Here is a 27644-nt window from a genome sequence, read left to right on the forward strand (position 1 = left end):
TAACCCCCCAAAACCGGGAGACATAATCTTCCATTAGTACGTCGCGCTGTCACATCTAAACTCTCTCTATAAGCGTTTATATTCCAAACGAGATGCATGCTGAAGTCCGAAATAATCACAGAACATCGACGCTTTGGTCAAAAACATGGAGAGTGCCGTAGATTTAGAGTTATGAGCCACTTTTGTCGTCCCGTAAACAAGGAAGTAAACAGTAGTGCGCATGCGCGAAACGCAAGGAGATCGCTGAAGAAGGAAAGGCCAAAAAAGGACCTAAAGGCCCCCCACGGGGGATTAGAAAAGACGTGCAGGTAAAACACGTCCAAGGCTAAAATTAATAGGAAGATTTTAATACATTTTATACTTGATACCTTGTGAAACAGCATATCCTGCATAAATTGTACTTTTACTTTTGGTACTTTAAGTATATTTTGATGCCAATACTTTTCCACTTTTACTCATGTTCATTTTGATTGCCAGACTTTTGATACTTTTTCCACCACTGTGTGTGTATGTACCAGGAGAAAGGAGGCGTGTTCGCTGGGATGTTCCGTAAATCTCCTAAACCCTCTGAGGACCCTCTATCAGATGAGGTAATGCACCTACCATACCTCCGTTTATGTTTTACAGTACATTCTCTCTCAGCTCTCCTGCCTTAGATTCAGCAGTGAATGATGTTGTTGATGAATCTAACGGCCGTAGACGAGTGGATGGAGACGGTAGAGAGGCCTAATGGGAATCAGAATGTTGCTGGTTTGACCAGTGACGACACTGATGCCCAGTGTCGAGGTGTCCCTGAGTCAAGACTGCCTTTTGTTTGATGTATTGTTGTGACAGACTATTGAAGAGAGAGACACTAACTTTAAAAACTTTGTTTGATACTCTGAGATTTTTGGGTTGATAGGGTTGAAATAAATGTGAGCAAATAAAACTGAATTAATTGAATTGAATTAACTATTTCATCCGATGTTAAAAAAAAAGGTTTAAAAATGTACTTTTAATTAGGTTAATGTTTTTTACCGTGTAGTGTGTACTGTACCTTAACTGAAAGACATCATTGCAATTCAGTCTTGAGTAGTGTTTCATAATGTTTCTGTAGGTTCTAAGACAACACTTTTATTACAGGACAAGCAGTCGCTACACAGTGAACTATCTGCCAGTAATGACAGCCTTTCAGAGAGCAACAGTGCAAAGGTAAGTCTCTTAAATGTACACACCTGCACAACAACTATGACAATTCACATATTGAGACAAACAATGAGTCACCATGACAAATATGGGAAGAGATCCTCCCGTGGGTGTTTCCCCTGTGGCGGTGGAAAGTAATTAATTAATGTTGATTCTCCAGCTTTCATGTTCTGAGACTATAGTGCTATTTTCTGTCTCTGGGAGAAAGAGAAGGGAGGGCTGTTCAGCGGACTCCTCAAAAAGACTCCTAAAGCTGATTCTCCAGCTTTCATGTTCTGAAACTATGGTGCTTTGTTCCGTCTCTAGGAGAAAGAGAAGGGAGGGGTGTTCAGCGGACTCCTCAAAAAGACTCCTAAAGCTGATTCTCCAGCTTTCATGTTCTGAAACTATGGTGCTTTGTTCCGTCTCTAGGAGAAAGAGAAGGGAGGGGTGTTCAGCGGACTCCTCAAAAAGACTCCTAAAGCACAAGGAGAGGTGCAGGTGAGTCAGCGAGGAACCTCTGTTTGTTTGTGTGGTTCTTTTTTAAGGCGTGACTTTGCGGATGTCTAGCTATCTGTAAGAGGATCAGTCCGGCGTCCGCTAATCCCACAAACCGCTGCACTGATCAGACACTGACTGCCAGTAGGTCACAGAAGTACCTCCGCTGATTTATGCTAGATTTATTAAGTTGTTGCTGTAATTAACTTACAGTTTGGATTTTGCTGTGTAGAAGAAGGTACCACAATGAACTCCACTTGAAAGTTCAAAACCGCGTTTTTCTTTACTGTAAGGTGCAAAAGTTAAAATGACCTTACACACACCTCATTCTGTGCATACAATTAACAATAAGTATCCATACTATTTTACTGCTCCAGGACAATCTTGCTGCCCAGAAAGAACTCTCAGCCTCCAATGACAGTCTGTCTGAGAAAGCCACTGCCAAGGTGATCTGCTTCGTTATAATCACACACACTGCCACTATGAGGAAACTACCTGCAACATCAGTTTTTATTTGACCAAACAGTGCCTTCTTCAAACGTAACAAATGTTCTTGTGTGTTCCAGGAGAAAGGACGGCCCTTCGGTGGAATGTTCAAGAAACAATCCAAGCAGGCAGAAGGTCCTCCAACTGAGGAGGTGAGGATTATGGTCTCAATTTATCACTTATCCTATTTTTATTTGAAGTTATTCACATCATTTAAGCCCTAAAGTTCACAGCAAAATGTATGAAAATGGACAGTCAGTTTTTACACAAAAATATTTAAACTATAGCTACAGGTTTATGTCCTACCAGGTATTAAAGCCTGGGTGTACCACTCATCAAAGAGGCAGCCCCTCTTTGATTGGGGTAGATATTGAGCTGATGAGCTTCAGGCAGCTGCTACTAATTTGTCAAGGAGTCCTACCAGACACCTGGGCCTAGAGTTGGGACCTCCAATCTCTGCCAGTTACCTCTACCATAGAGATTGGTTAGAATAATGCTTTATTTGTTCAATTAAGTTCCTTTATCACTCAAAGTCTCACTGTGTAGTTAGTTGTGACTGAAAGGGAATGTGGTTGAAGTGCAGCTCTCCACTCTTGGGACAATAACATCATGACTATGACTCATTATATTAGGCAGTGCACAAGTAGAAATAAGAGCTGTATGAGTTTGGAGCTTCAGGGCATTACTGGGAAAAGGTGTCCTTTTTTAACCTTTCCTAGTCACATAAATATGTATAATATTCTTGGCCGATTCTTTTAATCTTTTTTTGCACTGGCAGATTCGTCTGGTTTCCAGGCTAGGACCACAGTACACATGTGGAATTGAGGACAAATAAAATCAATAAAACAGAGGAACTGCATTTGTGCAGTTGATTGGTATTTCTAATATACAAAGTTATTTTTCTCTCACTGTCGTGTTGCTCTCTAGGACAAACAGTCGCTGCATAATGAGCTCTCAGCCAGCAATGACAGTCTATCAGAGAGCCGTGCCAAGGTGAGTGCTTTATTTGTGATGTGCTTCAATAACGTGTCTGTCACTACAATCAGTAGAGATATTAATCATAACTCAGTTGAATTATAGTAAAGTGGTATTTTCAGCAGTTGACAATTTGATTTACAAATGGTGCATTTATATAGTGGGCACATTACATTCACCCATTCACACACACATTCATACACCAATGGCGGAAGAAACCATGCAAGGCACCAACTTGCTCATCAGGAGCAATTAGCGGTGTCTTGCTCAAGGACACTTTGACACCAAATCTGGGGGAGCCCGGGATCGAACTGGGAACCTTCCAGTTCCCACTCGCCCACTCTACCCCTGATACCCCTGGTCGCCCCTAACAAAATCAAGAATGAAATCTGACTGGCTTTCTCATTATGTGTTTCAGGAGAAAGGAGGCATATTCAGTGGAATGTTCAAAAAGTCTCCCAAACCTGGAGACGAAGCTCCCACTGAAGAGGTATAAATCACAGAAATCATCCTGAAACATGTTATTAGCTCATTTAAAACGGAACAGAGAATAATGATCATTAAACTCGTGATTGTTTTTATGCAGGACAAGCAGTCGCTGCACAATGAGCTGTCAGCCAGCAGTGACAGTCTATCAGAGACCAGTGCCAAGGTCAGTTTGTCCCACTTGTTAGAGCAAAACTTAATTTGCGAGCATACTCCTAAAGAAGTTGACACACACACACACACACACACACACACACCAAAAATCATCAATTGTTGCCAAAACATTATTTTCTTCAAAAAATTAGTTCCCAAAATAATGTTCAAAATAAATTAATAATAAATGTAACTTCCCAAAATGAAAATAACAAACTTACATTATATGCTTCAATTCAAGCACCCAGTCTGGACATTACAAGTCCTAACACTGTCCTATAGGGCAGAGCTTCTGACTACCTCCATTCAAACCCAGGCCTCTGTCTAGTGGCCCGAACCAACAGTCTAGAGACAGGTTTCCCCAAAGTATTCACTTACAAATCTAGTGAACACATTTCCCAACCTTTACAGAATCATTGTCAATCATAAAGTAATTAACAACCCAGGTTTTAAACAACCCGTCTCTTTGCAATCATACTAAATAGTATGCATTGCCAGACACATGCACCCCTGTAAAATGGTGCAACCCAATTTGAATCCTCCACCTATAAAAGGAGCAGTCAAAAATAATTTTGACCAGGAAATGAGGATGGTGTGAGTAGTGTGTGTTTGACAATAGTAATCGATGATACTTAAACTGTTTGACTTTGAAAGGAATAAAAGTATGTTTGACCAATCAATTGCCTCTGTCCCATTTATGAAATGAAATGAATGAATATATGCATCAAACTGTAGAACTAGTCAAGATCAACTGATTGCTAACTTAGCCGGCATAGTTAGCAAACAGTGTTTGATTAATGACCATTGACTCTGACAGAAAATATGGAGAATAATAACGGGTTAAGGAGAATATATTGCAATACTGACATGTTGGGATGTTGAGTATGAAATTAGGTTATGATAAACAGAAAATGAAAATTAAATACAATTGAACATGTGCGGCTCAAGAGGAAAAGTGAGAAAGCAGTCTGTCTTTATCACAGCCCTAAGGACTAAGGAAAGTAGGCTTTCTAATGACACAACTCGCCTTTGTTTTGGTGAGTAGCAAAAACATTATTTTTATTTACGCTAAAGAGGAGAGGCTGGTCTGCATTCATGCGAGCGGCGGAAGTTGAGAGTAACATAGCTCTAAATGAAACGCATCAGAGCTAGGCGGAGAAGAGCTCATGTTATCCTTACAAAGCTGTTCAAGAATGAAATCAGGGCTTTCAAAACGGGCTCCTTGTCATGTGTTTCAGGAGAAAGGAGGCATATTCAGTGGAATGTTCAAAAAGTCTCCCAAACCTGCAGATGCAGCTTCTGCTGAAGAGGTAAAAATAAAATCACAGCAATCTTCCTGCGACATGTGTTATTATAGCTGATTTAAAACGGAACAGAGAATAACGATCTTTAAACTCATGATTGTTTTGCAGGATAAACAGTCCCTGCACAGTGAGCTCTCAGCCAGCAGTGACAGTCTATCAGAGACCAGTGGCAAGGTCAGTGTCATTCATCACTTTCAACTTGGCGTCTCTATTTTGGGCATATTATATTTATATACATGTATTTTACAAGACATATTTAAATGGCGAAACTAGCTGATCTGCAAGCTCACAACATGTTGCATGGCGAAGCGTGTTCTTCAAGTGTGAGCTTGTAGATTGGCAATTTGTGTGATTTGTCGTGTGTGAGGTATACTACTGTAGGACTTAACATGTCTTTCTTGTCAGGAGAAAGGTGGCCTGTTCAGTGGGATTCTCAAAAAGACTCCTAAACAATCCGCAGACAGAACTGATACACAGGTGTGTTATGTATTGCATCTGTGAACGTGTAGAAACTGTAGATGGTGCTTGTTTTTCAGGCGTTCCAGGCTCTACCAGTCTTTTGCCTGACATCCAATCCAATCCAACATTATTTAGAGAGCACATTTAAGAACAACAGAGTTGACCAAAGTGCTTTACATAACATAACAAAAACACAAATAAAAGTGCACAAAATCGCATAAGTCAAAGATTTGACATCCTTGTGTTTCAGGACAAAGATGAACTGAAAGAGCTGTCGTCCAGCAACGACAACCTATCAGAGAATTCTGCCACTAAGGTGAGTCCTAGAATGCATGCAATGTGTTTGTCTTGACATATAATGGCTTAAAAATAAGTGTTTACCGTGAGTTTAAAGAAGCATATTTACTTTCAAGCAATGGACAGACCATAGTGCTTCTTGGACTTGTCTTGTTTTGCACCTTACTCCTTTTTCTCTGCCCTTGGTTGTCTTCTCTCTCTCTCTCTCTCTCTCTCTCTCTCTCTCTCTCTCTCTCTCTCTCTCTCTCTCTCTCTCACTTAACATGAAAATTCCAGATTACACCTATACACGTGTCACATTATTTCAACAGTATTATATTTTTTCTTTCTCAGGAGAAAAACATTTTCAGTGGCATGTTCAAGAAGGCTCAGAAACCACCAGAGGACACCACAGCGGTCGAGGTTGGTTATTTGATTGATTGGATGTTTCGGTTAAAAACCATAATATACAAGTTCTCTAATGGGGAGCGGGTCTGATGTCGGTACTTAAATGAACCGTTGATTTGAATTCAGGAAGAGAATATGGACACTGACAAGAAGTTATCCGCTAGCTGTGAAAGTCTCTCGGAATCCACTGGCCCCAAGGTACTGAAACCATTCTCTCTCTGTGTGTCTCTCTCTCTCTCGCGTGCGCTCACTCTGCTACCTCTTGTCTTGTTACCTTGTCAATTATGCATGTCTGAGGGTGTTAAGTTCATTGACACTGATGACGTGTCTTTTAGGAGAAGAAAGGAGGCATAGCTGGCATATTCAAAAGGTCCTCCAGCATCGACAACCTGTTTGACGAGGTCAGTACAGTACCGGTTCACTGCCACTCTGTGACTGCAGTCATTATGGAAGTATTCTGTCAAACACTGAAGTTGACGTTTTTACTGCTAAATAATTCAACATGATGGGGTCTAATCGTGGCGTGGCTTCCTTGTGGATCTCAGATGTCATTTGGCATCAGTGTTATGATGTCACATCAGTACTCCATTTCCGGTTCTTGGCCTCCATTTGGCGCTGATCAGTGATCAGTGCAGGTTTGCGAGACTAGCGGGACTCCAGGGGTCTTGATTTCAAAAGAAAATAAAACACATTTGTGTGAAGCCCACTGTGGCTGTCACACGTCACTGGGTGGGCTGGGCTTCATGGCTATTTGCATTCACTGACGCTGTTGTCACCAATAAATCCAAAAAGCCAACATTTTCGCATATAAGGAAGGAAGACAGGTTCTCAATCACACGCAATTCACGTGCACAGTTGATGTGCAGATTGCGTGCAGTGTGAGAATACATCAAAATAAAAGCAATGTGGTTTTAGTCCACCCATATGGTAATGAAAGTAAGTTTTATTTTCTAATTATCAAGTAATTCTTCGGTAATCTTTCCGGTCAGAATCAGCCAGCGGGCCGTATCTGGCCCGCGGGCCACACAATGCCCAGGTCTGGCTTAAAGCAAACATTAAAAGTCCATAGACTCACGAGTGGGGGCCTGTTTTTAAATAATCGCATTAAAAACAACAAAAAGTCAATTCAGATTATCTTTCCTGATCAGGAGAAAGGAGGGCTGTTTAGTGGACATCGCAAAAAGGCACCTAAAGCGTCTGCAGAGGTGAGAGATTCTGCTTCCACTGGGCAGTTATCTTTATCAATGTCCTTTCAACCAGGAAAGATTATTTAAGACAATAATCATATTTATAGATTACAGGTTATCTATCTATGGGTGACTGATGACCTTATCTTGACTTTGCTGTTTGGTTTCAGGACGGCGATTCCCAGAAAGAACTCCTCGCTAGCAATGACAGTCTGTCTGAAAACGGCAACACTAAGGTGGGTTGGAGAGTGCTTTTGGTATTCAACAAGAAATGTAATATTATCAAATAAAGGCCCGTTCAATTATACAAAAAACTAAACTGTATTTTCAGTATCTTCTGTGGCAATGTTTTTTATTTAATTTAATTTTTGAGGGGTGCTAGCCCATCCTATATACAGCTTTTGTCCCCACACGTCACTCTCAATGTTTGCCATTGACAATGAAAGTAGAAATTAGGTCAAATGTCCCCTAAATCAATTTAACCAACCAATCACATACATTCAGTTCATTAGATCATGTATGAAGATGTGAGCCCCCCTCACTTCACACGGGTGTGATTTTCTTTTTAAATATTCATGATTTATGTCTGGTAAGAAAGTTCAATCCGGTCCAGGCGGTGGCGTAACCGTCTGGGCACCCGACTGGTAATCCAGTCGCAGTGTGCCGCGGGTTCGACTCCCGAGCCCGACACAGCCTTTACTCAGTAAAGGCTGTGTCGGGCTCAGGAGTCGAACTCGGGCTCGGAGAGAGATGGGGGAAGACATGCAGTAAAGTTTACTGCATGTCTTCCCCCATCTCTCTCCCGTTTCCTGTCAGCCTACACTGTCTGTCCCTTCAAAAAACCAATAAAAGGCGTTAGCCACAAAAAAATATCTTATAAAAAAAAAAAAAAAAAAAAAAGTCCCAGATTGGCCCTTATAATCAGGCTACTTTCAAATACCGTGATATTACATTGATTGAGATTTACTGTGTTATTTGAGTTTCTATTATTTGCTATAATGCTTCATATATTTGAGGGGCGCTAGCCCCTCCTATACAGATTTTGTCCTCACACATCTCAATATTTGCCATTGACAATGAAAGAAGAAATTACCGGTAGGTCAAATTTCCGCCAAATATAATGTAAATTTACGTAAACATCAAAACATTAAACACCATTGACAATGAAGGTCATATGTAGACGAGCATATCGGCTAACCAATCAGATGTCTGTGGGAACGCTTAACTAATAAAGGACCACCATTCTTGATGATGATGTACGATGATGATGAGCGCCTCTCACTTCACACTGGTGTGATCTTTTTTCTTTAGGAAAAAGGTATTTTCAGTGGGATGTTTAAAAAGGCACAGAAACCAGAAGAAGGTGCAAAAACAGAAGAGGTACCTGCATGATTTGTACTGGAGATTTACACAAAAACTATATACAGTGTATGATCAATTGACTGTTGCTGTTACGGTCTTGTGATTTGTTGTGTCCTGTTCAATCTGTTGCGTGACTTTCAGGAGTCAAGCACAGACACCGACGAGAAGTTATCAATATCTGGCAGCCGTGAAAATCTGTTGGACGCTGACGCAACAAAGGTCTGTTGAATCCTGAATGATGTCAGTTTTTGGAAACGTCTCTAATTTAGTCATGGCTAATGGGTTAACGGTCCTCATGTGTTTCTCATCTCAAGGAGAAAACGGGAGGCTTGGCAGGAATGTTCAAAAGGTCTCCCAAACCAGCTCCACGCTCTGCTGCTGCAAAGGTATTTATTTATTTACATGAACTAAAGTTTTTTCGTGTGGCTATTCTGTGTATTTATTATGCTTATATTAATGTCTAAGGGTCTGTGTTTTTGAACGAGAGCTCACAGGTCTTTTTAGTTGCAAGATCTGGGTCAGTGACCCAGTCTTTGAGACATTTATTTAAGAAATGATTTGCAAGGCACTCTTGATTACAGTATAGAATAAATGTACATTATATTTATGTGTATGGTTGGTGTAAGTGATGTATTTATTTTCTTTGATAAATAGCTCTATATTTCCATGGTAATCATAGCTAGGATCCTGGTCCTGGAGAGATACATCAAAACAATCTGTCAAACTATGTATTTGGCAAATATGACATAATCCATTAACATGCATTTTATACTATTATATTCTGATAGTAATCATTGCTATATAGTGTTTGTTCAGTGAGAGGGGTCTCCCATGTCTGTCCAGCTCTTTAATAAATGGAAAATGCATTTTCAACAGGTTGCCAATTCTATCCAATCAACAGCATAAACAAGTTAAAGGTCCGCTGACATGCCCCGAAATTAATATGGGTGGTACAGCACATCACGTGGTCTGACTGAAAACAGTTTGAAACAGTTTGAAACGGGGCTACGGCGCTAGCAACAAGTGGCTATAGGTCAGGCTAGCGTTTTTGACGGTACATTTAGCGTCATATTGGCTATAAATGTAATTGAAAAAAATTATTTTTTCGCCAGAAATGCTTAGTTTGAATGCAATTGAGGTTGGCGTGGGGTTTTTTAGGGGAACTGCAGCACAAGCGCAAATTTTGGACTGGAGTCCCATGTTCCCCCGGTCGCCAACACCCCTGTCTGCCCGCTCTGAGACCTCTCAGCCCCGCAGCGCGACAGTCGCGACTACGGACGGTCTGCTGTTGTCTGGCCGCTGTGAGAGCAGCGCGACTACTGTTCTTTTCCCCTCTCAGCCGCAGGCTGACATGTACACCCTCGCTCTCACTCTGTAATACCGTAGTTAGTTACCACAACATTGTTCAAGTGAACTATAGTGTGTTTATGTTTGTATTCATTGTAATAATAAATATCGCTATGCCGAGGCATAGTCTTGCGGACGAGATCATGAGCCTCTACGGGGGACTGGGCATGTGTGTACACACACAGCATAGCAACTTATGCTACTATTTTGGTGTCACATTTAGCTTGAATACTGGGTGAAAGTCTCATTCAAAAAATTAATTTTTCGCAACATTGTTCAGGTGAACTGTGTGTTTATGCTTGTTCATTGTAATAATCAATATCGCTATGATTATTTTATTTATCGCCGCGTCGCTCCGCATGACAACATACAGTCTAGCCCGTCTACGCACACACACACACACACACGCAATGGCACGGAATCTGCCTCGGGCGTCTGTAGCTCTCTTCCCCGCTGTCATGCACTATAGCCGTGTGTGTACACACATGCCCAGTTCAATGCGGGGACCTGACCAGAGACTATACGTCCGTCCGTCCGTGTGTGTGCAGCCTGCATCTGAGACGGGCTAGACTGTATGTTGTCATGCGGAGCGACGCGGCGATAAATAAAATAATCATAGCGATATTGATTATTACAATGAACAAGCATAAACACACAGTTCACCTGAACAATGTTGCGAAAAATTAATTTTTTGAATGAGACTTTCACCCAGTATTCAAGCTAAATGTGACACCAAAATAGTAGCATAAGTTGCTATGCTACCACGGCCACCAAGCCCGGCGAGCCCGCATAGAAGTCGTTGGGGAAAGCTTTCGCCACTCTGACGTCAGAATCATGATAGCATTGTTTGATAGCAGTTATTAGCTCCCGAGGGGCGTGTCAGTTCTCCTTTAAAGGGAAGTGATGATGGAAATAAATTCCAGATTGGAATCGGAAAACACTCTAAAATTTAAGCTCATCTGCGTACTATCTCCTTATTGTTTGAAAATCTGCAACCCACCTCAAACTGTATCTTCTGTTTATCAAAGAGCTGGAGAGATTGGGAGACTCCTGTTATTGACCAGACACTAGTCTATAGCAATGAATATGTTTTATTTTGACACAAAAAGATCACTAAGACACTAACCCTAACCTTTTTAAGTGAAAGGGCATAGATGAAGTCCAAGATTAATTAATTTGTAAAGTTGGCAAAGCCTGTCCATCTGGTACTCCATGTTTTTGTATTTGGCCACATTCAGGGGCTAATATTTAGTTCCTCTGTCACCATAGGACCCTCTCAGTGACGCAAAGAAACTGTCAGCCAGCTGTGAGAGCCTAACAGAAGACCCCAAGGTGAGTCTAGTAGCTGATTTATTTAAATGAGTTACAATTTAGGATGTTTGGATTAATTCACTTTAAATCTGTTCCACCCATCTTAATTCTTTCTTTTGTTTTGTTGTTGAAGGGCAATCTCTCCACACAAGGCGAATTGTCTGCAAGCAATGATAGTCTGGCTGAAGCTCCAACCACCACCAAAGTGAGTCCTGTGCTCTGTAGCCTACTGCACAGTAATTATGCTTGTTTTTTAGGGGTGCTAGCCCCTCCTATGCACAGCTTTATGTGTGTGTTTGTAGCACGGAATGCAATGATTTGCTTGACTGAGCACGGAATGTGATGATGTAGGATGATGATAAGAGCACCCCTCACTTCACACAAGTGTGATTGAGTGACGCTTTGCGTGTCTGTGTATCAAATTTGAAAGAATTTAATTAACATATATGTGATTTATGACGATAAAAGCGCCCCTCACTTGAGTGTGATTTTCTTTTCTTTCTAATAATGTCATGGCATTTTTGCTTTTTTAAGGAGAAAAAGGGGGGTCTTGGTGGAATTTTCAGGAGGACACCCAAAGTGCCAGAGACGCAGGTAAGCCCCTAGCAGTGGTAAACCCCTGTTACATGTGACTTCATGTATGTACGTTCACAGAGAAGCACATTCATTTATAACAACAAATTCCAATAGAATTTGTACAATTGATTAAATGATTATAATCTGATTAACCACCCAAAGCCTTCTCCTTCTCAGGACAGTGAGGACGTTCAGCCACCAGAGGGCGGCAGTCAGCTGAGACGAAGAAGGACCGTCAAGAGAAAGAGACGAGTGAGTTTACATAATACATAGACACATGAATGAACCCTCCACAAACTCCATATAGTTATAAAATATATCTAGAGGGAACTGCCCCACCACCAGCTATTCATTTCAATGGAAGTTGCTCAGTGTGTTTGAAGCACCCAGAAGTACACTTATAACTCTATGCCTCGAGCAAGCAGATGTTGAGAGTGGTCTCAAGTCTGAGGTCAGGGTTGATGCACGTTATGCCCATGACGTCACTGAATGTCCGTCCACCTCCATGAACGTCCCTGAACGCCCTGCAGTTCCAGCTTTCTCTCGGCAGCTTCAGCGTTGGCCAGCCGCTGGCCGGGGCCTGTTCTGGGGGCCTGTTTCGTATAGACACATGGTGAACCCTCCATAGTCTGGTCCCAGTAGCTCATGAGGTACAGCTCAAACTCCTCCTGGCTCTGGGTCAAAGTGTCCTTAGGCATGATACTGAACTCCTAACTGCTCCCGATGACCGGGTTGGTGCATGGCTATGTTATTGTGGAAACAAAGTGAGTGAAACGCTGTCTCTGGAATGAACCCGACTCAATGTTTCATCATCTAACATCACTGTCACACACACACACACACACACACAGAAAAACTCCTGTGAAAAACGTAAAGCTACTAACATAATGTCACATCTGTGGTTAATGTCTCATGTGTGGATGATACTCGTGTGAATAAAACTGTGAATAACAATCATGGTGATTGTGCCGACCGAGTCGGAGACATTTACCCTGTTGTTCTGTCTTGAGGAATGCATTTTGTTCCCCCTCTACTTCAGGTGGTGTCATTCCGAGTCAAGACGACTCTTCCCAGAATAATCCCCAGAATGAACCAGGTATTGTTACTTCTTTACTGTGCCTCAAAATGAACCAGTTATTACTACTGTATTTCTTTTTTTAATATATATTTTTAATATATATTATAAATATTTTTTATCCCACGATTTTGTAACCCATTTTTCACCCCTGTGTCAATCATCTAATGTGATCCTGGGCTCTACACACCCTCCACCAACCTAGTCCCCATATATGGGGGACAAGGGGAGAGCAACGGACTTGAACTCATGCTTTCATTCATGCCTGAGTGTCCAAGTTGCTCCTTTACACCTGACAGGGGGGGTTTCCCTGGTTGGACGTGGCGCATGGAAGGAACACGTTATTCCAATCAGTTCTTTTCCCCTCCATCAGGCGCCCCGGCTGGCCAGGGCGAGGCAGTTTAGTGACCAGGATTACTGCATGTTTTTTGTGAGGGTACCTACCCTAGGGGACACGGGGAGAACATGCAAAATCCACACAGAAAGGCCAAAAACACAAAAACCCCGCCTTCGGGTATGGGCACTGTTGACGCGGAGGAGGAATACTACTGTATTTCTGTACAGCAGGGGTCTTAAACAGGGTGTCTGGGACCCCTGGGAGCCTGGGGGGTCCTCAGAGTTACTACAGGGGGACCGTCAAAACATTTTTCTTTCTTCTTCTTTACATTATCCACTTTCATCCTATTCTGAGCAGAACTTTAGCCAAAAATAGCAGATCTTCAAGTTCACAACGCCTCGTGCTATATCTGCTGTTTTCGCTGTTTCTAAAAATGATTAAATTGTATTGAAAATCGTTTTTCCCATAATGACAGGACGGTAGGTCCTCCTTTCATTTATGTTTCTCACTGCAGTGCATGGTTAACTATATAGTGGATACTATTATGCAATGTCTCCTTACATGATGTCTCCCTGTTCCTCCCATAGAGTTCTGACCAGATGCCTATCCTCCAAGAATCTGTGGAGTTGCAAGAACTGCCTCCAGTGCAGGTCAGCAAGAAGATACTGTATTCTTTATGTACAGCATTGTTTTGGTTTATTAGGAAGGTTGACATAAGATAGAAGAATATGCTGGGAACTGATTCCAGACCAGCGCTGCAATATTATGTTCTTAATGAAACTGCAAAACAATACTGACTAATGTCAACACTTCTGTCTACATACATTCATTCAAATATTTAACTGTGTGTGTGTGTGTGTGCGCGCACACATGTGTGTTTTACAGGAGAGCACGGTGGAACTCCAAAATGTGGAGATGGCAGCGTACCCGAACGAGGGCTTCAACCAATCTCAGGAGGTAGTGTGTGTGTGTCAATAAATGTATCTATGTGGTTCTTCTGATATGTCTTCATAACCAAACCTCCTTGATTACTAATAATTATTTTGTATTCAGGAAAACGATGAGCTGATGGAATGGTGGAATGGAGTCGTAGGTGGGTCATCGTTCAGTTCTGTTCATAGTTCATCATTCTGTGTGTGTGTGTGTGTGTGTGTGTGCGCGGCACGCGCCCTACTGTATGTTAGCACATTGTAATGTAATGTTGGTTGCAGGTTGGACTGAATGGAACGAGGCGGGAAACTTCCAGGAGGAGGATGAGGAGATGTGAGTAGCAGAAATCCTCTATCCTCTATTTCCTTTACCACGGAGATTCTCACACCCTTTTTCATTTCATGGACATATTTCAAGGACAGTTTGATATGGCCATGGACCCACATTTGATCAAATGTTGTTACCTCTGGACACCGGACCTCCCAAATCTACATTGGAAAAGAAATAATAGATAAATAAATGAAACGGCCGAAATGTAAGTTGAGGTTCTGACGTGTTCTCACGGTCCTCTTCCTCTTCCAGAGCCGTGGAACAGGCGGCCGACCGTGTGTTCATGGCGGCCCGCCTCTTCGTCAACCTGTTCAACCAGCGCGGCGCCTCGCTGCAGAAGCGCATCCTGGAGCTGCTGGCGCAGGCGGACGCCGCCGACATGTTCCACAAGAAGACGGTGCAGGCGGCGGTGGGCGGCGGCGTGGCCAGCGTGTGTGGCAGCATAGCCACCATCACGGGCCTCATCCTGGCGCCGTTCACCTTCGGCGCCTCCATCATCGTCACGGCGGTGGGCATCGGCGTGGCCACGGCGGGCAGCATCACGTCGGCCACCGCCAACATCACGGACACGGTGCACTCCAACATGGACCGCAAGAAGGTGGAGAAGAACATCCAGGGCTACCAGGAGGAGATGGACGACATCCGCGAGTGTCTGGAGTTCGTGCAGGTACATTTACTGCTTTAGGCATTTAACCCATTTTGGGCGGGAACCCCTTTTGGTGTTAGCATTATGTTATGCTTTAGCTATTGAAAAATAGCAGATCTACAAGCTCATAGCACGAGCTTGTAGGTCTATTTTTTTGACTGACATAGAAACAATAGCTTTTTCAGAAAACTGTCAGGATGTAGAAGACATTTTTAGAATCTGATCTCAGGTCAAAATGGGTTAATTGGGGGGCGACTTTGCAGTAAGCAAGAACAACGCAAGGTAATTCATCGAATGTATAGAAATAGTCATCTAGGATCATAAGTAAACCAAGAAAAGAACCTATCATCAGTAGAATATCCAAAGAAAATGCAAAGTGATGACATGAGCTCTCCTCTCTGTCTGTGTGCCGTGTGCAGGAAGGCATGGACACGCTTCAGGGCTGGGACTTTGAGAAGTACTCGGAGAGCGCGGCCAAGAAAGCGTTTCACCACAACATCAAGCACGTGATGAAGGAGGGCGGCCGCGCCGGCAAGGCCCTGATGATCAACACGGACAAGCTCATCAGCACCGTGCAGGTCCTGGCCTGGCACATTTACACATTGAAGTTGACCATCAATATTTGTCACACAAATAATTGCGATGAATGATGTTGTTTTTTGGCGTTGGAAATTGGAACGTTATGAATATAAATGACATTTCTGTTTGGCTTTTATAGGCTTCGAAATGAAAAAGTGCACAGGGCAAATATGACAAATAACTGAAATATACCAAGAATTTACTGCCTTTATTATAAATTGTATACGAAATAGCTGATTTACTTAGTGAGTTTTCACTAAGTTTCACTAAGTTGTAAACATTCTTCATGTATGAAACATGGGCACGAATATGACAAAATAATTGTGATTACGGTATGTAACAATTGTGACAACTCTGTGCAGGTCCTGGGAGCGGCCGGAGGCGCCGCCAAGGCCGCGCAGGCCATCAGCGTCACCACCGGCGTCATGTCGGCCCTCTTCCTCGCCCTGGACGTGTTCTTCCTGGCCAAGGACTCCCACGAGCTCCGCAAGGGCGCCAAGACCAAGTTCGCCACCAAGATCCGCGAGGTCTGCAAGGACCTCCAGGCCGGCCTGCTGGAGCTCAACAAGGTTTGTTTATTTGAAAAGGATCCCCATTCGCTGTCGGCAATGGGGATGACCAGTCATTACAAAAAGCTACAACAGGTGTGTCTTTGAGTTAATAACACAACAGAAAAAAATTGGCCGAGCTTGAGGAAGTGCTTTGCTCAATAGTGAGCTATGAGAGGCTGGAGTGCATATCTTCAATACTAGTCCTTATAGAACAGCCCAGAACAAGTCTAGCAGCCCTGTTTTGTACAACCTGTAATTTAGCGAGATTTGTTGCAGGTGAAGTCCCAGCTGCAGAAGACCATGGACGGCATCGAGCTGGAGGAGTACGAGGAGATCCAGGAGGTGGAGGTGGAAGTGGAGGACGAGCTGGAGTCTGACCCGGTGAAGCTGGCCCAGCTGGAGCAGGAGCTGGACCTCATGGAGGAGAAGCTGGACAAGAAGGTCCAGGAGGACAAGAAGGTCCAGGAGGACAAGAAGGACAAAGGAGGGAAGGAGGAGAGCATGAAGGAGCCGCGGAGCTCGGAGGAGGAGGAGAAAAAGAGGGAGAAGGGAGATAGGGAAGAGAGCAAGAGGGAACGGGGTGGCCTGGAGAGTAAGAAGGAGAAGGGAGAGGTGGAGAAAGGGGGAGAGAAAGATTCAACAAAGGAAGGGAAGAGGGACAGCAGAGAAACTAAGACAGAGAGGCTGGCTGAGGAGGAGGAAGCAAAAAAGAAGGGAGAGAGCAGAAAAGAAAAGAAAACAGCCAAAGAGGAGGCGAGGAATGAACCGTCCGAGAAAGACGGGAAGAAAACGAAAGAAGCTGAAAATCGAACCGCAGCGGAAAGACACAATAGTGAGACCAAGAGAGAGAGAGCAGCTCCCCTTAAACATGAGCAAACGGAGGAGAGGAGCAAAGAGGCGATTGAGAGAGAGAAGGTAAGCGACAGAGGAGAGTCAAAGAGAGAGGCCAGAGCTCCAAATCCGGACCCTCCCGCGAGCGCAAAGAGCGAGAGGGAGAGCGACAGGGGAAAGAGCGAAAGAGACAGAGAGAGGCGAGGGCCCGAATGTGAGATGAGCAGAGAGAGGGGGGAGAGGGCGAGCGGTAAGGATCAGAAGCCCCACACGAGGAGCGATAGAGAACCAAGGGAAATTCACCAGGAGAAGAGGAGCAGCAGGGACACAGAGGGCGGCAGCAGAAAGGAGAGCGACATGAGAAGGATAGAGACGGGGGAGGAGAGGGGTAAAAGTAGGGACGAGAGGAGGAACAGCGCAGAGTCCAAGAGGGAGGCGGAGAGACACGGCAGCAGAAGGGAGGAAGGAGCAAAGGACGCGAGGAGAGGAGGTACGGGGGAGAGACGAGAGCCCTCGGGGAGGGAGGAGGGGGGGAGCAGGAGAGAGAAACGGGGGAGTAACATCGAGAACATCAGGAAGCAGTTTGAGAGCGGCGGCGAGAGGGAGCGAGGGGCGGGCAGAGAGGAGAGAGAGAGTCAGCGTGTCAAGGAGAGGGACAGGAAGGCGGGTGATCGAGACGGAGAGCACGAACCCAGCCGTCATGGTTCCCGCCCACGTTCTAATTCCATTCGGGACGACGGGCTGTATATCTGAATAACTTTACCGTTTCATCAGCTTAGAACAGTGGTTCTCAAATGGGGGTCCGTGTACCCCTAGGGGTACGTGAGAGAAAGTGGAAATCGGACAAATTGGACACAGTTTATTAAGTAAATGTGCTCAGGATGCTCTAATTTCAAGTCTTTCACTCCTTTTCTTATTTGTAATGTTATATTCTTCAATATATTCTTCCAAAGGTGGCTTATCAGGTGGATCTCATACAGTATATCCAAAACAGCTACTTTTCAGGATTCAAATTCAAACGTAGCAAACAATGCAGATCTACAAGCACAAAACACAATGTGTTTTTTGATCTAAAAAAGCTTGTATATCTGCTATTTTTGCTACTTTTGTATGACACTCTAGTAAGGCAAATAGGGCCTTCATTTCCCACAACAAAGGTCAAATGTGAGGTTTCTGCCTGATAGCAATGATATGCTAGATATAGCAACATGTTGTAGTCGGGTAATGAGGGTACTTTGATCCAGAAATCAGGAAAAGGGGGTACTGAAGCCAAATACGTTTGAGAACCACTAGCTTAGAACATTGAAAGGATGATTGTTACACTTCTTGAGGTCCAGGGCAAAATTAGACTCTTTTTTTCCCTTCATCTTTTTCCTCCTAATTTATTCATTATGCCAATGTTTTTCTATGGAGTTGCCAGTCGCTGCTTATTACTGCTCCCGGTGAAGTGAGGCACCCAGTTCTGATCTCTATTGAACAGGCAGTCGCTAGTGAACCCCGGTTCGAACATTGCTGATGCAGTCAGAGGAGTCCGCCTTCCACACTCGGCCTCTCACCCACAAACACGGCCAATTGTGTTTATGGACATTTGCTTCATTTCTTTACCCTATCACAGTGGTTCCCACAGGGACCCTCAGGGTTCCTTGAGGGGGTTACAAATGGAAAAACCACTGCTCTATATCAGAAAGGTAAAATGTTCCATGACAGCTAAAAAGAAAATGGTAGTTCATTGCCATTTTGCACAGTGGTTAACAGGGTATGCATCAAGCAAGCACAATAGTAATTGCCGTTAGAACACCTTTATTTAAAGTGCCTTTCTAAAAGTAGAAAGGTGCACTCAGTTAGGTGCAAATCTCAGCCAGGATCCATGCCATAATACCTCTCTCCATATTTCTCTGAATTCTGACATTAAGACGGTTGTTGGGGGTTTTGGGGTACAGTATCTATGTTGTCATGTTTATAAATGTATGTTGTTGTTAATATGATCATAAAAAGAAGTGGACTGCAAGAAGTGCACTGTGCACGCCTGCTGTCGGCGTGCACAGTAATTATGGTGCTGCTGATAGTAATAGTAAGATTAGCTGCGAACAGACAGACACACAATCTTTAAATGCTATGTAAACGCTAGGGGGTCTATATTTCTATACCTTAAAGGTTGAGAAGCTGGCATCTGCTCATCAAACTTTACGGATATTCGCCCAATGTTGACAGTGTCACTTCAACTTCACAGAAGATAATTTTTAAATAATGCTAATTGCTATTTTTCATAAATGGAATGGAATGTGTCAGTAATAATGAAAATAGAAGATTGTCCGTTTGTAGATCGGCCAATTTCACTACTTTGGCTTGACACTCGTATTTTGAAATAATAAATAATCTATATCTTACCTACCGGTATATATTTTAAAATATCTTTCTGAATGCCCATTTATGCTAAGCAGCAAGCCACTAATTTGTCCACTACAGTAGTAGTAGTTCACTGTACCAGACTACAGGCCAAAATGGAAGTGGTGACATTACGTGACATTTTCAGAGCTTCTGAAGTACAGACGGTAATAGCCGGTAGCATATGGAATGTGTCTGTCTTTGAGAGACTGGACGGGTGAAAACAAAAGGTAACACGTTCCTGTTATACAACTATTTTGCCAAGACACTTTTTTCTTCTTCCTGGAAATAAAAATGCCTGGGTTTCAGAGGATATACAAATAGAGACACTAAACAATGCACTTTAACAGAGTATTTCCACAATAATGTTGTGCCTTCAGGTTTACTGCCTCGAACATGACCAACCTGTCATGTTGTCGTAAAATGTCAACAATGGGACTCTTCTTTTCTTTGTTCTTTTTTATTTACACTTAATTCAGTACCCCAATGTGTGCCAATGAATACTATAAAGTATCAACTGTCAAGTACAGGAAGTGTGTCATGGTTACTTATGCTGTTTTTTATGGTTGTATCTTTTTATTTCATTTTTTGTTTGTTTCTATAATCTATTGTGTTACATGATGTTATGTATTATGTTCATTGTTCACTGTGTATTATGTTTTATACTGCTCAACATTCTTTCCTATGGTGTGGGATGGCTCTCTATTGTATGAATAAATGTACAAATATAACTATGTTTTTTCCTTTTTTTGCCAGAGAGGTCTGACTCTGCTTTGTTATTCCTTTGTGGCCCAAGAAAAGATTTCACTCACATCAGTTCTCAAATCCAAAACAATAAGGTCACCACTTGGGGGCAGCAGAATGCCACCCACAGCCAAATTGAGCAGGACCATTACTTTGGTTTAGTGCAGTGATACTCAACCTCAGGCCCGCGGGCCACATCAGGCCCGCGGGCCACATCAGGCCCGCGGGACCATTATGACTGGCCCACCAATGAAAATCTAAAAAAAAGAAGAAAAAAAAATCTGGAAAATGAAATAAAAATAAATAAATCTGAATGAAGTTATCTTTAATTACATTATTATAAGTAATACTATTAGAGTTGTACTATTACTCGAACGAAAATAAAAGCTTGGGGGGGGGGGGGAGATGCAATGCAAATGAAAGACATACTGTGTATCCCTATTCCCTGACATAATTTTATAGCTAAACGGACAGAATTCTATTTTATTTGAATGATGAAACCCAGCTGCCATTAATAGTTGGAAATGGAAATTGTGGAAATTGCGGAAATTGTAAATGCGGAAATGGTGGAAATGGAAATTGCGGAAATGGAAATTGCGGAAATGGTAATTGCGGAAATGGTGAAAATGGAAATTGCGGAAATGGAAATTGAGGAAATTGCGGAAATTGTAATTGCGGAAATTGAGGAAATGGTGGAAATGGAAATTGCGGAAATGGAAATGTGGAATGCAAAGTGTCAGTAAAGACTCAAATCTTTACTGACACTTTGCATTCCACACTAACATCAACTAGCACAGAAAATGTGTGTTGTAGTAACCAGCAGTTAGCTCAGTGTGATGAGTGGCTGTACTTGTCATCCACAGGTCCACGGTTCAAATCCCACATTATTCATGTGTCTCTGTGATGCTTTGCTTTGCACACTGACTTTCAGAAGGACAACTTTAAAGCAGCACAGAAATTCCCCATGATTGTGTGCCTCAGTGGGCCAACGGATAAGTCAAATGATAACCGTAGTATACCTAGTAGAAGTGTGCCGGTTCGAACCCCGACATACTCAAATCTTTACTGACACTTTGCATTCCACACTAACATCAACTAGCACAGAAAATCTGTGTTGTAGTAACCAGCAGTTAGCTCAGTGTGATGAGTGGCTGTACTTGTCATCCACAGGTCCACGGTTCAAATCCCACATTATTCATGTGTCTCTGTGATGCTTTGCTTTGCACACTGACTTTCAGAAGGACAACTTTAAAGCAGCACAGAAATTCCCCATGATTGTGTGCCTCAGTGGGCCAACGGATAAGTCAAATGATATCCGTAGTATACCTAGTAGAAGTGTGCCGGTTCGAACCCCGACATACTCAAATCTTTACTGACACTTTGCATTCCACACTAACATCAACTAGCACAGAAAATCTGTGTTGTAGTAACCAGCAGTTAGCTCAGTGTGATGAGTGGCTGTACTTGTCATCCACAGGTCCACGGTTCAAATCCCACATTATTCATGTGTCTCTGTGATGCTTTGCTTTGCACACTGACTTTCAGAAGGACAACTTTAAAGCAGCACAGAAATTCCCCATGATTGTGTGCCTCAGTGGGCCAACGGATAAGTCAAATGATATCCGTAGTATACCTAGTAGAAGTGTGCCGGTTCGAACCCCGACATACTCAAATCTTTACTGACACTTTGCATTCCACACTAACATCAACTAGCACGTTGTGAATTTGGACCATGGTGTTGCAAAGCAAAAGAAAGCGCTGGTAGTGTACTATCCAAGCTTCTGCCTGGATATAGGGTTCGAAGCCCTACAGCGCTGTAACCTGCTAACCTTAGTCCTGTTGTATGTTCACATTAAATATGAAATTCACTATTTCACCAGTGTGAAGTCAACTTGGAGAAATGGAGAGCAAAGGGTTAAATCTGGACTGACAATCATTGCCACTGACACTCTGCTGATTGTCACTCACTCACTCACTCACTCACTCCCCAATTGCCTCACTAATCAGCATCAGTGCATTCACTGCACCTGAGAGTAGGGCGTTGGCCAAACACAGGAAACACACAAACCTCCATGAGAAACAGCAGTGTGCATCCAAACAGGAGCAACACACACAAACAGCAGAGCAGAACGGTGCAGCCATATAAATGCTGGAGAGACAGCCGGTGAGAGAACTGTATATCTGTGACAGATCATGCCAGTTGCATGCCAGTTCATGGACACTTGTTATTGTTTGTTGTTGTTTATGATGACTTGAGTTGAAGTTAAAGGAAACATGATGGCCAATTGGACATGAACAATGAACATGATCATTTGATTTAAAATACATTTGAATTGATTATTGATTGATAAAAACGTTTCAATGATGCTAATTAATTCAGTTTATTTAATTTACATTTCATGAGTTTATTATGTTTAAAAACTGTTTAGAAACGAATTGAGCAAAAAATGAATTGATTTAGAAATGAGTTGATTAAGAGACACTTAAGTAAAAATGATATTTAGGTGTTTAGAACATGTAAAGTATGTGTATTGATTGAATGTGCATTATACTTACATTAGTTCTTTTTTATTTTCCCTTTAAGGTTTTTCACCTTACCTGACTTACCCACTAACTGACTTACACAATACCTGTACAACTGTACTCAACTACAAAGTAAAGAAGAGTAAAAATAAGGAAACTGTGTGGTCATTGTATGAGTGAAACCCAGTAACAATCTCCATATGGTCTGTGCCATCCCTTTCAAGCAGGGAAACTGCAAAAAATACTAACTAGCTTGACAACCAGTGTTAAGATGCTGTGTTTAGATTACCCCACCTGAAACTAATCTATAATACGATATGGGCTATAGCCCATGGTCCAAAATGATGAGAAACGAGGCTAACTCTTTTTTTCAAAATTTCAAAAAACATGGGCTATAACCCATTGTTTTTTTATTTTTTCATTTTTTTCAAATCCTCAAAAATGATGAAAAGCGGCGTGCTATAGTATGCCTTACGATATGGGCTATAGCCCATGGTCCAAAATGATGAGAAACGAGGCTAACTTTTTTTTTCAAAATTTCAAAAAACATGGGCTATAACCCATCGTTTTTTTATATTTTCATTTTTTTCAAATCCTCAAAAATGATGAAAAACGGCGTGCTATAGTATGCCGTACGATATGGGCTATAGCCCACGGTCCAAAATGATGAGAAACGAGGCTACCTTTTTTTTCAAAATTTCAAAAAACATGGGCTATAACCCACCGTTTTTTTCATTTTTCATTTTTTTCAAATCCTCAAAAATGATGAAAAACGGCGTGCCATAGTATGCCGTACGATATGGGCTATAGCCCACGGTCCAAAATGATGAGAAACGAGGCTAACTTTTTTTTTCAAAATTTCAAAAAACATGGGCTATAACCCACCGTTTTTTTCATTTTTCATTTTTTTCAAATCCTCAAAAATGATGAAAAACGGCGTGCCATAGTATGCCGTACGATATGGGCTATAGCCCACGGTCCAAAATGATGAGAAACGAGGCTAACTTTTTTTTTCAAAATTTCAAAAAACATGGGCTATAACCCACCGTTTTTTTCATTTTTCATTTTTTTCAAATCCTCAAAAATGATGAAAAACGGCGTGCCATAGTATGCCGTACGATATGGGCTATAGCCCACGGTCCAAAATGATGAGAAACGAGGCTAACTTTTTTTTTCAAAATTTCAAAAAACATGGGCTATAACCCACCGTTTTTTTTCATTTTTTTCAAATCCTCAAAAATGATGAAAAACGGCGTGCCGTAGTATGCCGTACGATATGGGCTATAGCCCACGGTCCAAAATGATGAGAAACGAGGCTAACTTTTTTTTTCAAAATTTCAAAAAACATGGGCTATAACCCACCGTTTTTTTCATTTTTTTCAAATCCTCAAAAATGATGAAAAACGGCGTGCCATAGTATGCCGTACGATATGGGCTATAGCCCACGGTCCAAAATGATGAGAAACGAGGCTAACTTTTTTTTTCAAAATTTCAAAAAACATGGGCTATAACCCACCGTTTTTTTCATTTTTCATTTTTTTCAAATCCTCAAAAATGATGAAAAACGGCGTGCCATAGTATGCCGTACGATATGGGCTATAGCCCACGGTCCAAAATGATGAGAAACGAGGCTAACTTTTTTTTTCAAAATTTCAAAAAACATGGGCTATAACCCACCGTTTTTTTCATTTTTCATTTTTTTCAAATCCTCAAAAATGATGAAAAACGGCGTGCCATAGTATGCCGTACGATATGGGCTATAGCCCACGGTCCAAAATGATGAGAAACGAGGCTAACTTTTTTTTTCAAAATTTCAAAAAACATGGGCTATAACCCACCGTTTTTTTCATTTTTCATTTTTTTCAAATCCTCAAAAATGATGAAAAACGGCGTGCCATAGTATGCCGTAGATATGGGCTATAGCCCACGGTCCAAAATGATGAGAAACGAGGCTAACTTTTTTTTTCAAAATTTCAAAAAACATGGGCTATAACCCATCGTTTTTTTATATTTTCATTTTTTTCAAATCCTCAAAAATGATGAAAAACGGCGTGCTATAGTATGCCGTACGATATGGGCTATAGCCCACGGTCCAAAATGATGAGAAACGAGGCTAACTTTTTTTTTCAAAATTTCAAAAAACATGGGCTATAACCCACCGTTTTTTTCATTTTTCATTTTTTTCAAATCCTCAAAAATGATGAAAAACGGCGTGCCATAGTATGCCGTACGATATGGGCTATAGCCCACGGTCCAAAATGATGAGAAACGAGGCTAACTTTTTTTTTCAAAATTTCAAAAAACATGAGCTATAACCCACCGTTTTTTTCATTTTTCATTTTTTTCAAATCCTCAAAAATGATGAAAAACGGCGTGCCATAGTATGCCGTACGATATGGGCTATAGCCCACGGTCCAAAATGATGAGAAACGAGGCTAACTTTTTTTTTCAAAATTTCAAAAAACATGGGCTATAACCCACCGTTTTTTTCATTTTTCATTTTTTTCAAATCCTCAAAAATGATGAAAAACGGCGTGCCATAGTATGCCGTACGATATGGGCTATAGCCCACGGTCCAAAATGATGAGAAACGAGGCTAACTTTTTTTTTCAAAATTTCAAAAAACATGGGCTATAACCCACCGTTTTTTTCATTTTTCATTTTTTTCAAATCCTCAAAAATGATGAAAAACGGCGTGCCATAGTATGCCGTACGATATGGGCTATAGCCCACGGTCCAAAATGATGAGAAACGAGGCTAACTTTTTTTTTCAAAATTTCAAAAAACATGGGCTATAACCCACCGTTTTTTTCATTTTTCATTTTTTTCAAATCCTCAAAAATGATGAAAAACGGCGTGCCATAGTATGCCGTACGATATGGGCTATAGCCCACGGTCCAAAATGATGAGAAACGAGGCTAACTTTTTTTTTCAAAATTTCAAAAAACATGGGCTATAACCCACCGTTTTTTTCATTTTTCATTTTTTTCAAATCCTCAAAAATGATGAAAAACGGCGTGCCATAGTATGCCGTACGATATGGGCTATAGCCCACGGTCCAAAATGATGAGAAACGAGGCTAACTTTTTTTTCAAAATTTCAAAAAACATGGGCTATAACCCACCGTTTTTTTCATTTTTCATTTTTTTCAAATCCTCAAAAATGATGAAAAACGGCGTGCCATAGTATGCCGTACGATATGGGCTATAGCCCACGGTCCAAAATGATGAGAAACGAGGCTAACTTTTTTTTCAAAATTTCAAAAAACATGGGCTATAACCCACCGTTTTTTTCATTTTTCATTTTTTTCAAATCCTCAAAAATGATGAAAAACGGCGTGCCATAGTATGCCGTACGATATGGGCTATAGCCCACGGTCCAAAATGATGAGAAACGAGGCTAACTTTTTTTTTCAAAATTTCAAAAAACATGGGCTATAACCCACCGTTTTTTTCATTTTTCATTTTTTTCAAATCCTCAAAAATGATGAAAAACGGCGTGCCATAGTATGCCGTACGATATGGGCTATAGCCCACGGTCCAAAATGATGAGAAACGAGGCTAACTTTTTTTTTCAAAATTTCAAAAAACATGGGCTATAACCCACCGTTTTTTTCATTTTTCATTTTTTTCAAATCCTCAAAAATGATGAAAAACGGCGTGCCATAGTATGCCGTACGATATGGGCTATAGCCCACGGTCCAAAATGATGAGAAACGAGGCTAACTTTTTTTTTCAAAATTTCAAAAAACATGGGCTATAACCCACCGTTTTTTTAATTTTTAATTTTTTTCAAATCCTCAAAAATGATGAAAAACGGCGTGCCATAGTATGCCGTACGATATGGGCTATAGCCCACGGTCCAAAATGATGAGAAACGAGGCTAACTTTTTTTTTCAAAATTTCAAAAAACATGGGCTATAACCCACCGTTTTTTTTCATTTTTCATTTTTTCAAATCCTCAAAAATGATGAAAAACGGCGTGCCATAGTATGCCGTACGATATGGGCTATAGCCCACGGTCCAAAATGATGAGAAACGAGGCTAACTTTTTTTTTCAAAATTTCAAAAAACATGGGCTATAACCCACCGTTTTTTTTCATTTTTCATTTTTTTCAAATCCTCAAAAATGATGAAAAACGGCGTGCCATAGTATGCCGTACGATATGGGCTATAGCCCACGGTCCAAAATGATGAGAAACGAGGCTAACTTTTTTTTCCAAAATTTCAAAAAACATGGGCTATAACCCACCGTTTTTTTCATTTTTCATTTTTTTCAAATCCTCAAAAATGATGAAAAACGGCGTGCCATAGTATGCCGTACGATATGGGCTATAGCCCACGGTCCAAAATGATGAGAAACGAGGCTAACTTTTTTTTTCAAAATTTAAAAAAACATGGGCTATAACCCACCGTTTTTTTCATTTTTCATTTTTTTCAAATCCTCAAAAATGATGAAAAATGGCGTGCCATAGTATGCCGTACGATATGGGCTATAGCCCACGGTCGAAAATGATGAGAAACGAGGCTAACTTTTTTTTTCAAAATTTCAAAAAACATGGGCTATAACCCACCGTTTTTTTCATTTTTCATTTTTTTCAAATCCTCAAAAATGATGAAAAACTGCGTGCCATAGTATGCCGTACGATATGGGCTATAGCCCACGGTCCAAAATGATGAGAAACGAGGCTAACTTTTTTTTTCAAAATTTCAAAAAACATG

The 27644-nt window shown here is 41.6% G+C and overlaps 1 protein-coding gene across 2 annotated transcripts in view; it reads left to right on the forward strand.

The window, feature by feature from the left end:
• The window catches only part of LOC308326394 (uncharacterized protein), a 32590-nt gene extending 12217 nt beyond the window's left edge, over window positions 1-20373 (forward strand). The window contains exons 21-53 of one of the 2 annotated variants that reach the window (XM_080779239.1): window positions 519-590; window positions 1123-1191; window positions 1597-1665; window positions 2040-2108; window positions 2229-2300; window positions 3076-3141; window positions 3542-3613; window positions 3710-3775; window positions 5001-5072; window positions 5175-5240; window positions 5472-5543; window positions 5776-5841; window positions 6156-6224; window positions 6336-6407; window positions 6545-6610; window positions 7358-7414; window positions 7567-7632; window positions 8708-8776; window positions 8900-8977; window positions 9073-9144; window positions 11375-11437; window positions 11550-11621; window positions 11951-12010; window positions 12170-12244; window positions 13032-13088; window positions 13992-14054; window positions 14290-14361; window positions 14458-14497; window positions 14616-14667; window positions 14917-15331; window positions 15730-15888; window positions 16252-16458; window positions 16717-20373. In XM_080779239.1, coding sequence (XP_080635365.1) covers window positions 519-590; window positions 1123-1191; window positions 1597-1665; window positions 2040-2108; window positions 2229-2300; window positions 3076-3141; window positions 3542-3613; window positions 3710-3775; window positions 5001-5072; window positions 5175-5240; window positions 5472-5543; window positions 5776-5841; window positions 6156-6224; window positions 6336-6407; window positions 6545-6610; window positions 7358-7414; window positions 7567-7632; window positions 8708-8776; window positions 8900-8977; window positions 9073-9144; window positions 11375-11437; window positions 11550-11621; window positions 11951-12010; window positions 12170-12244; window positions 13032-13088; window positions 13992-14054; window positions 14290-14361; window positions 14458-14497; window positions 14616-14667; window positions 14917-15331; window positions 15730-15888; window positions 16252-16458; window positions 16717-18024 — 4023 coding nt within the window. In that variant the 3' untranslated portion in view covers window positions 18025-20373. Of the gene's footprint in view, window positions 1-518; window positions 591-1122; window positions 1192-1596; window positions 1666-2039; window positions 2109-2228; window positions 2301-3075; window positions 3142-3541; window positions 3614-3709; window positions 3776-5000; window positions 5073-5174; window positions 5241-5471; window positions 5544-5775; window positions 5842-6155; window positions 6225-6335; window positions 6408-6544; window positions 6611-7339; window positions 7415-7566; window positions 7633-8707; window positions 8777-8899; window positions 8978-9072; window positions 9145-11374; window positions 11438-11549; window positions 11622-11950; window positions 12011-12169; window positions 12245-13031; window positions 13089-13991; window positions 14055-14289; window positions 14362-14457; window positions 14498-14615; window positions 14668-14916; window positions 15332-15729; window positions 15889-16251; window positions 16459-16716 lie in introns of both variants that reach the window. The other variant, XM_080779240.1, reaches the window with a different exon arrangement.
• Window positions 20374-27644: the final 7271 nt, after the last annotated feature.

The sequence above is a fragment of the Protomyctophum bolini genome, assembly GCF_963924005.1.
Source record: "Protomyctophum bolini genome assembly, chromosome: 12".
Lineage (NCBI taxonomy): Eukaryota > Metazoa > Chordata > Actinopteri > Myctophiformes > Myctophidae > Protomyctophum > Protomyctophum bolini.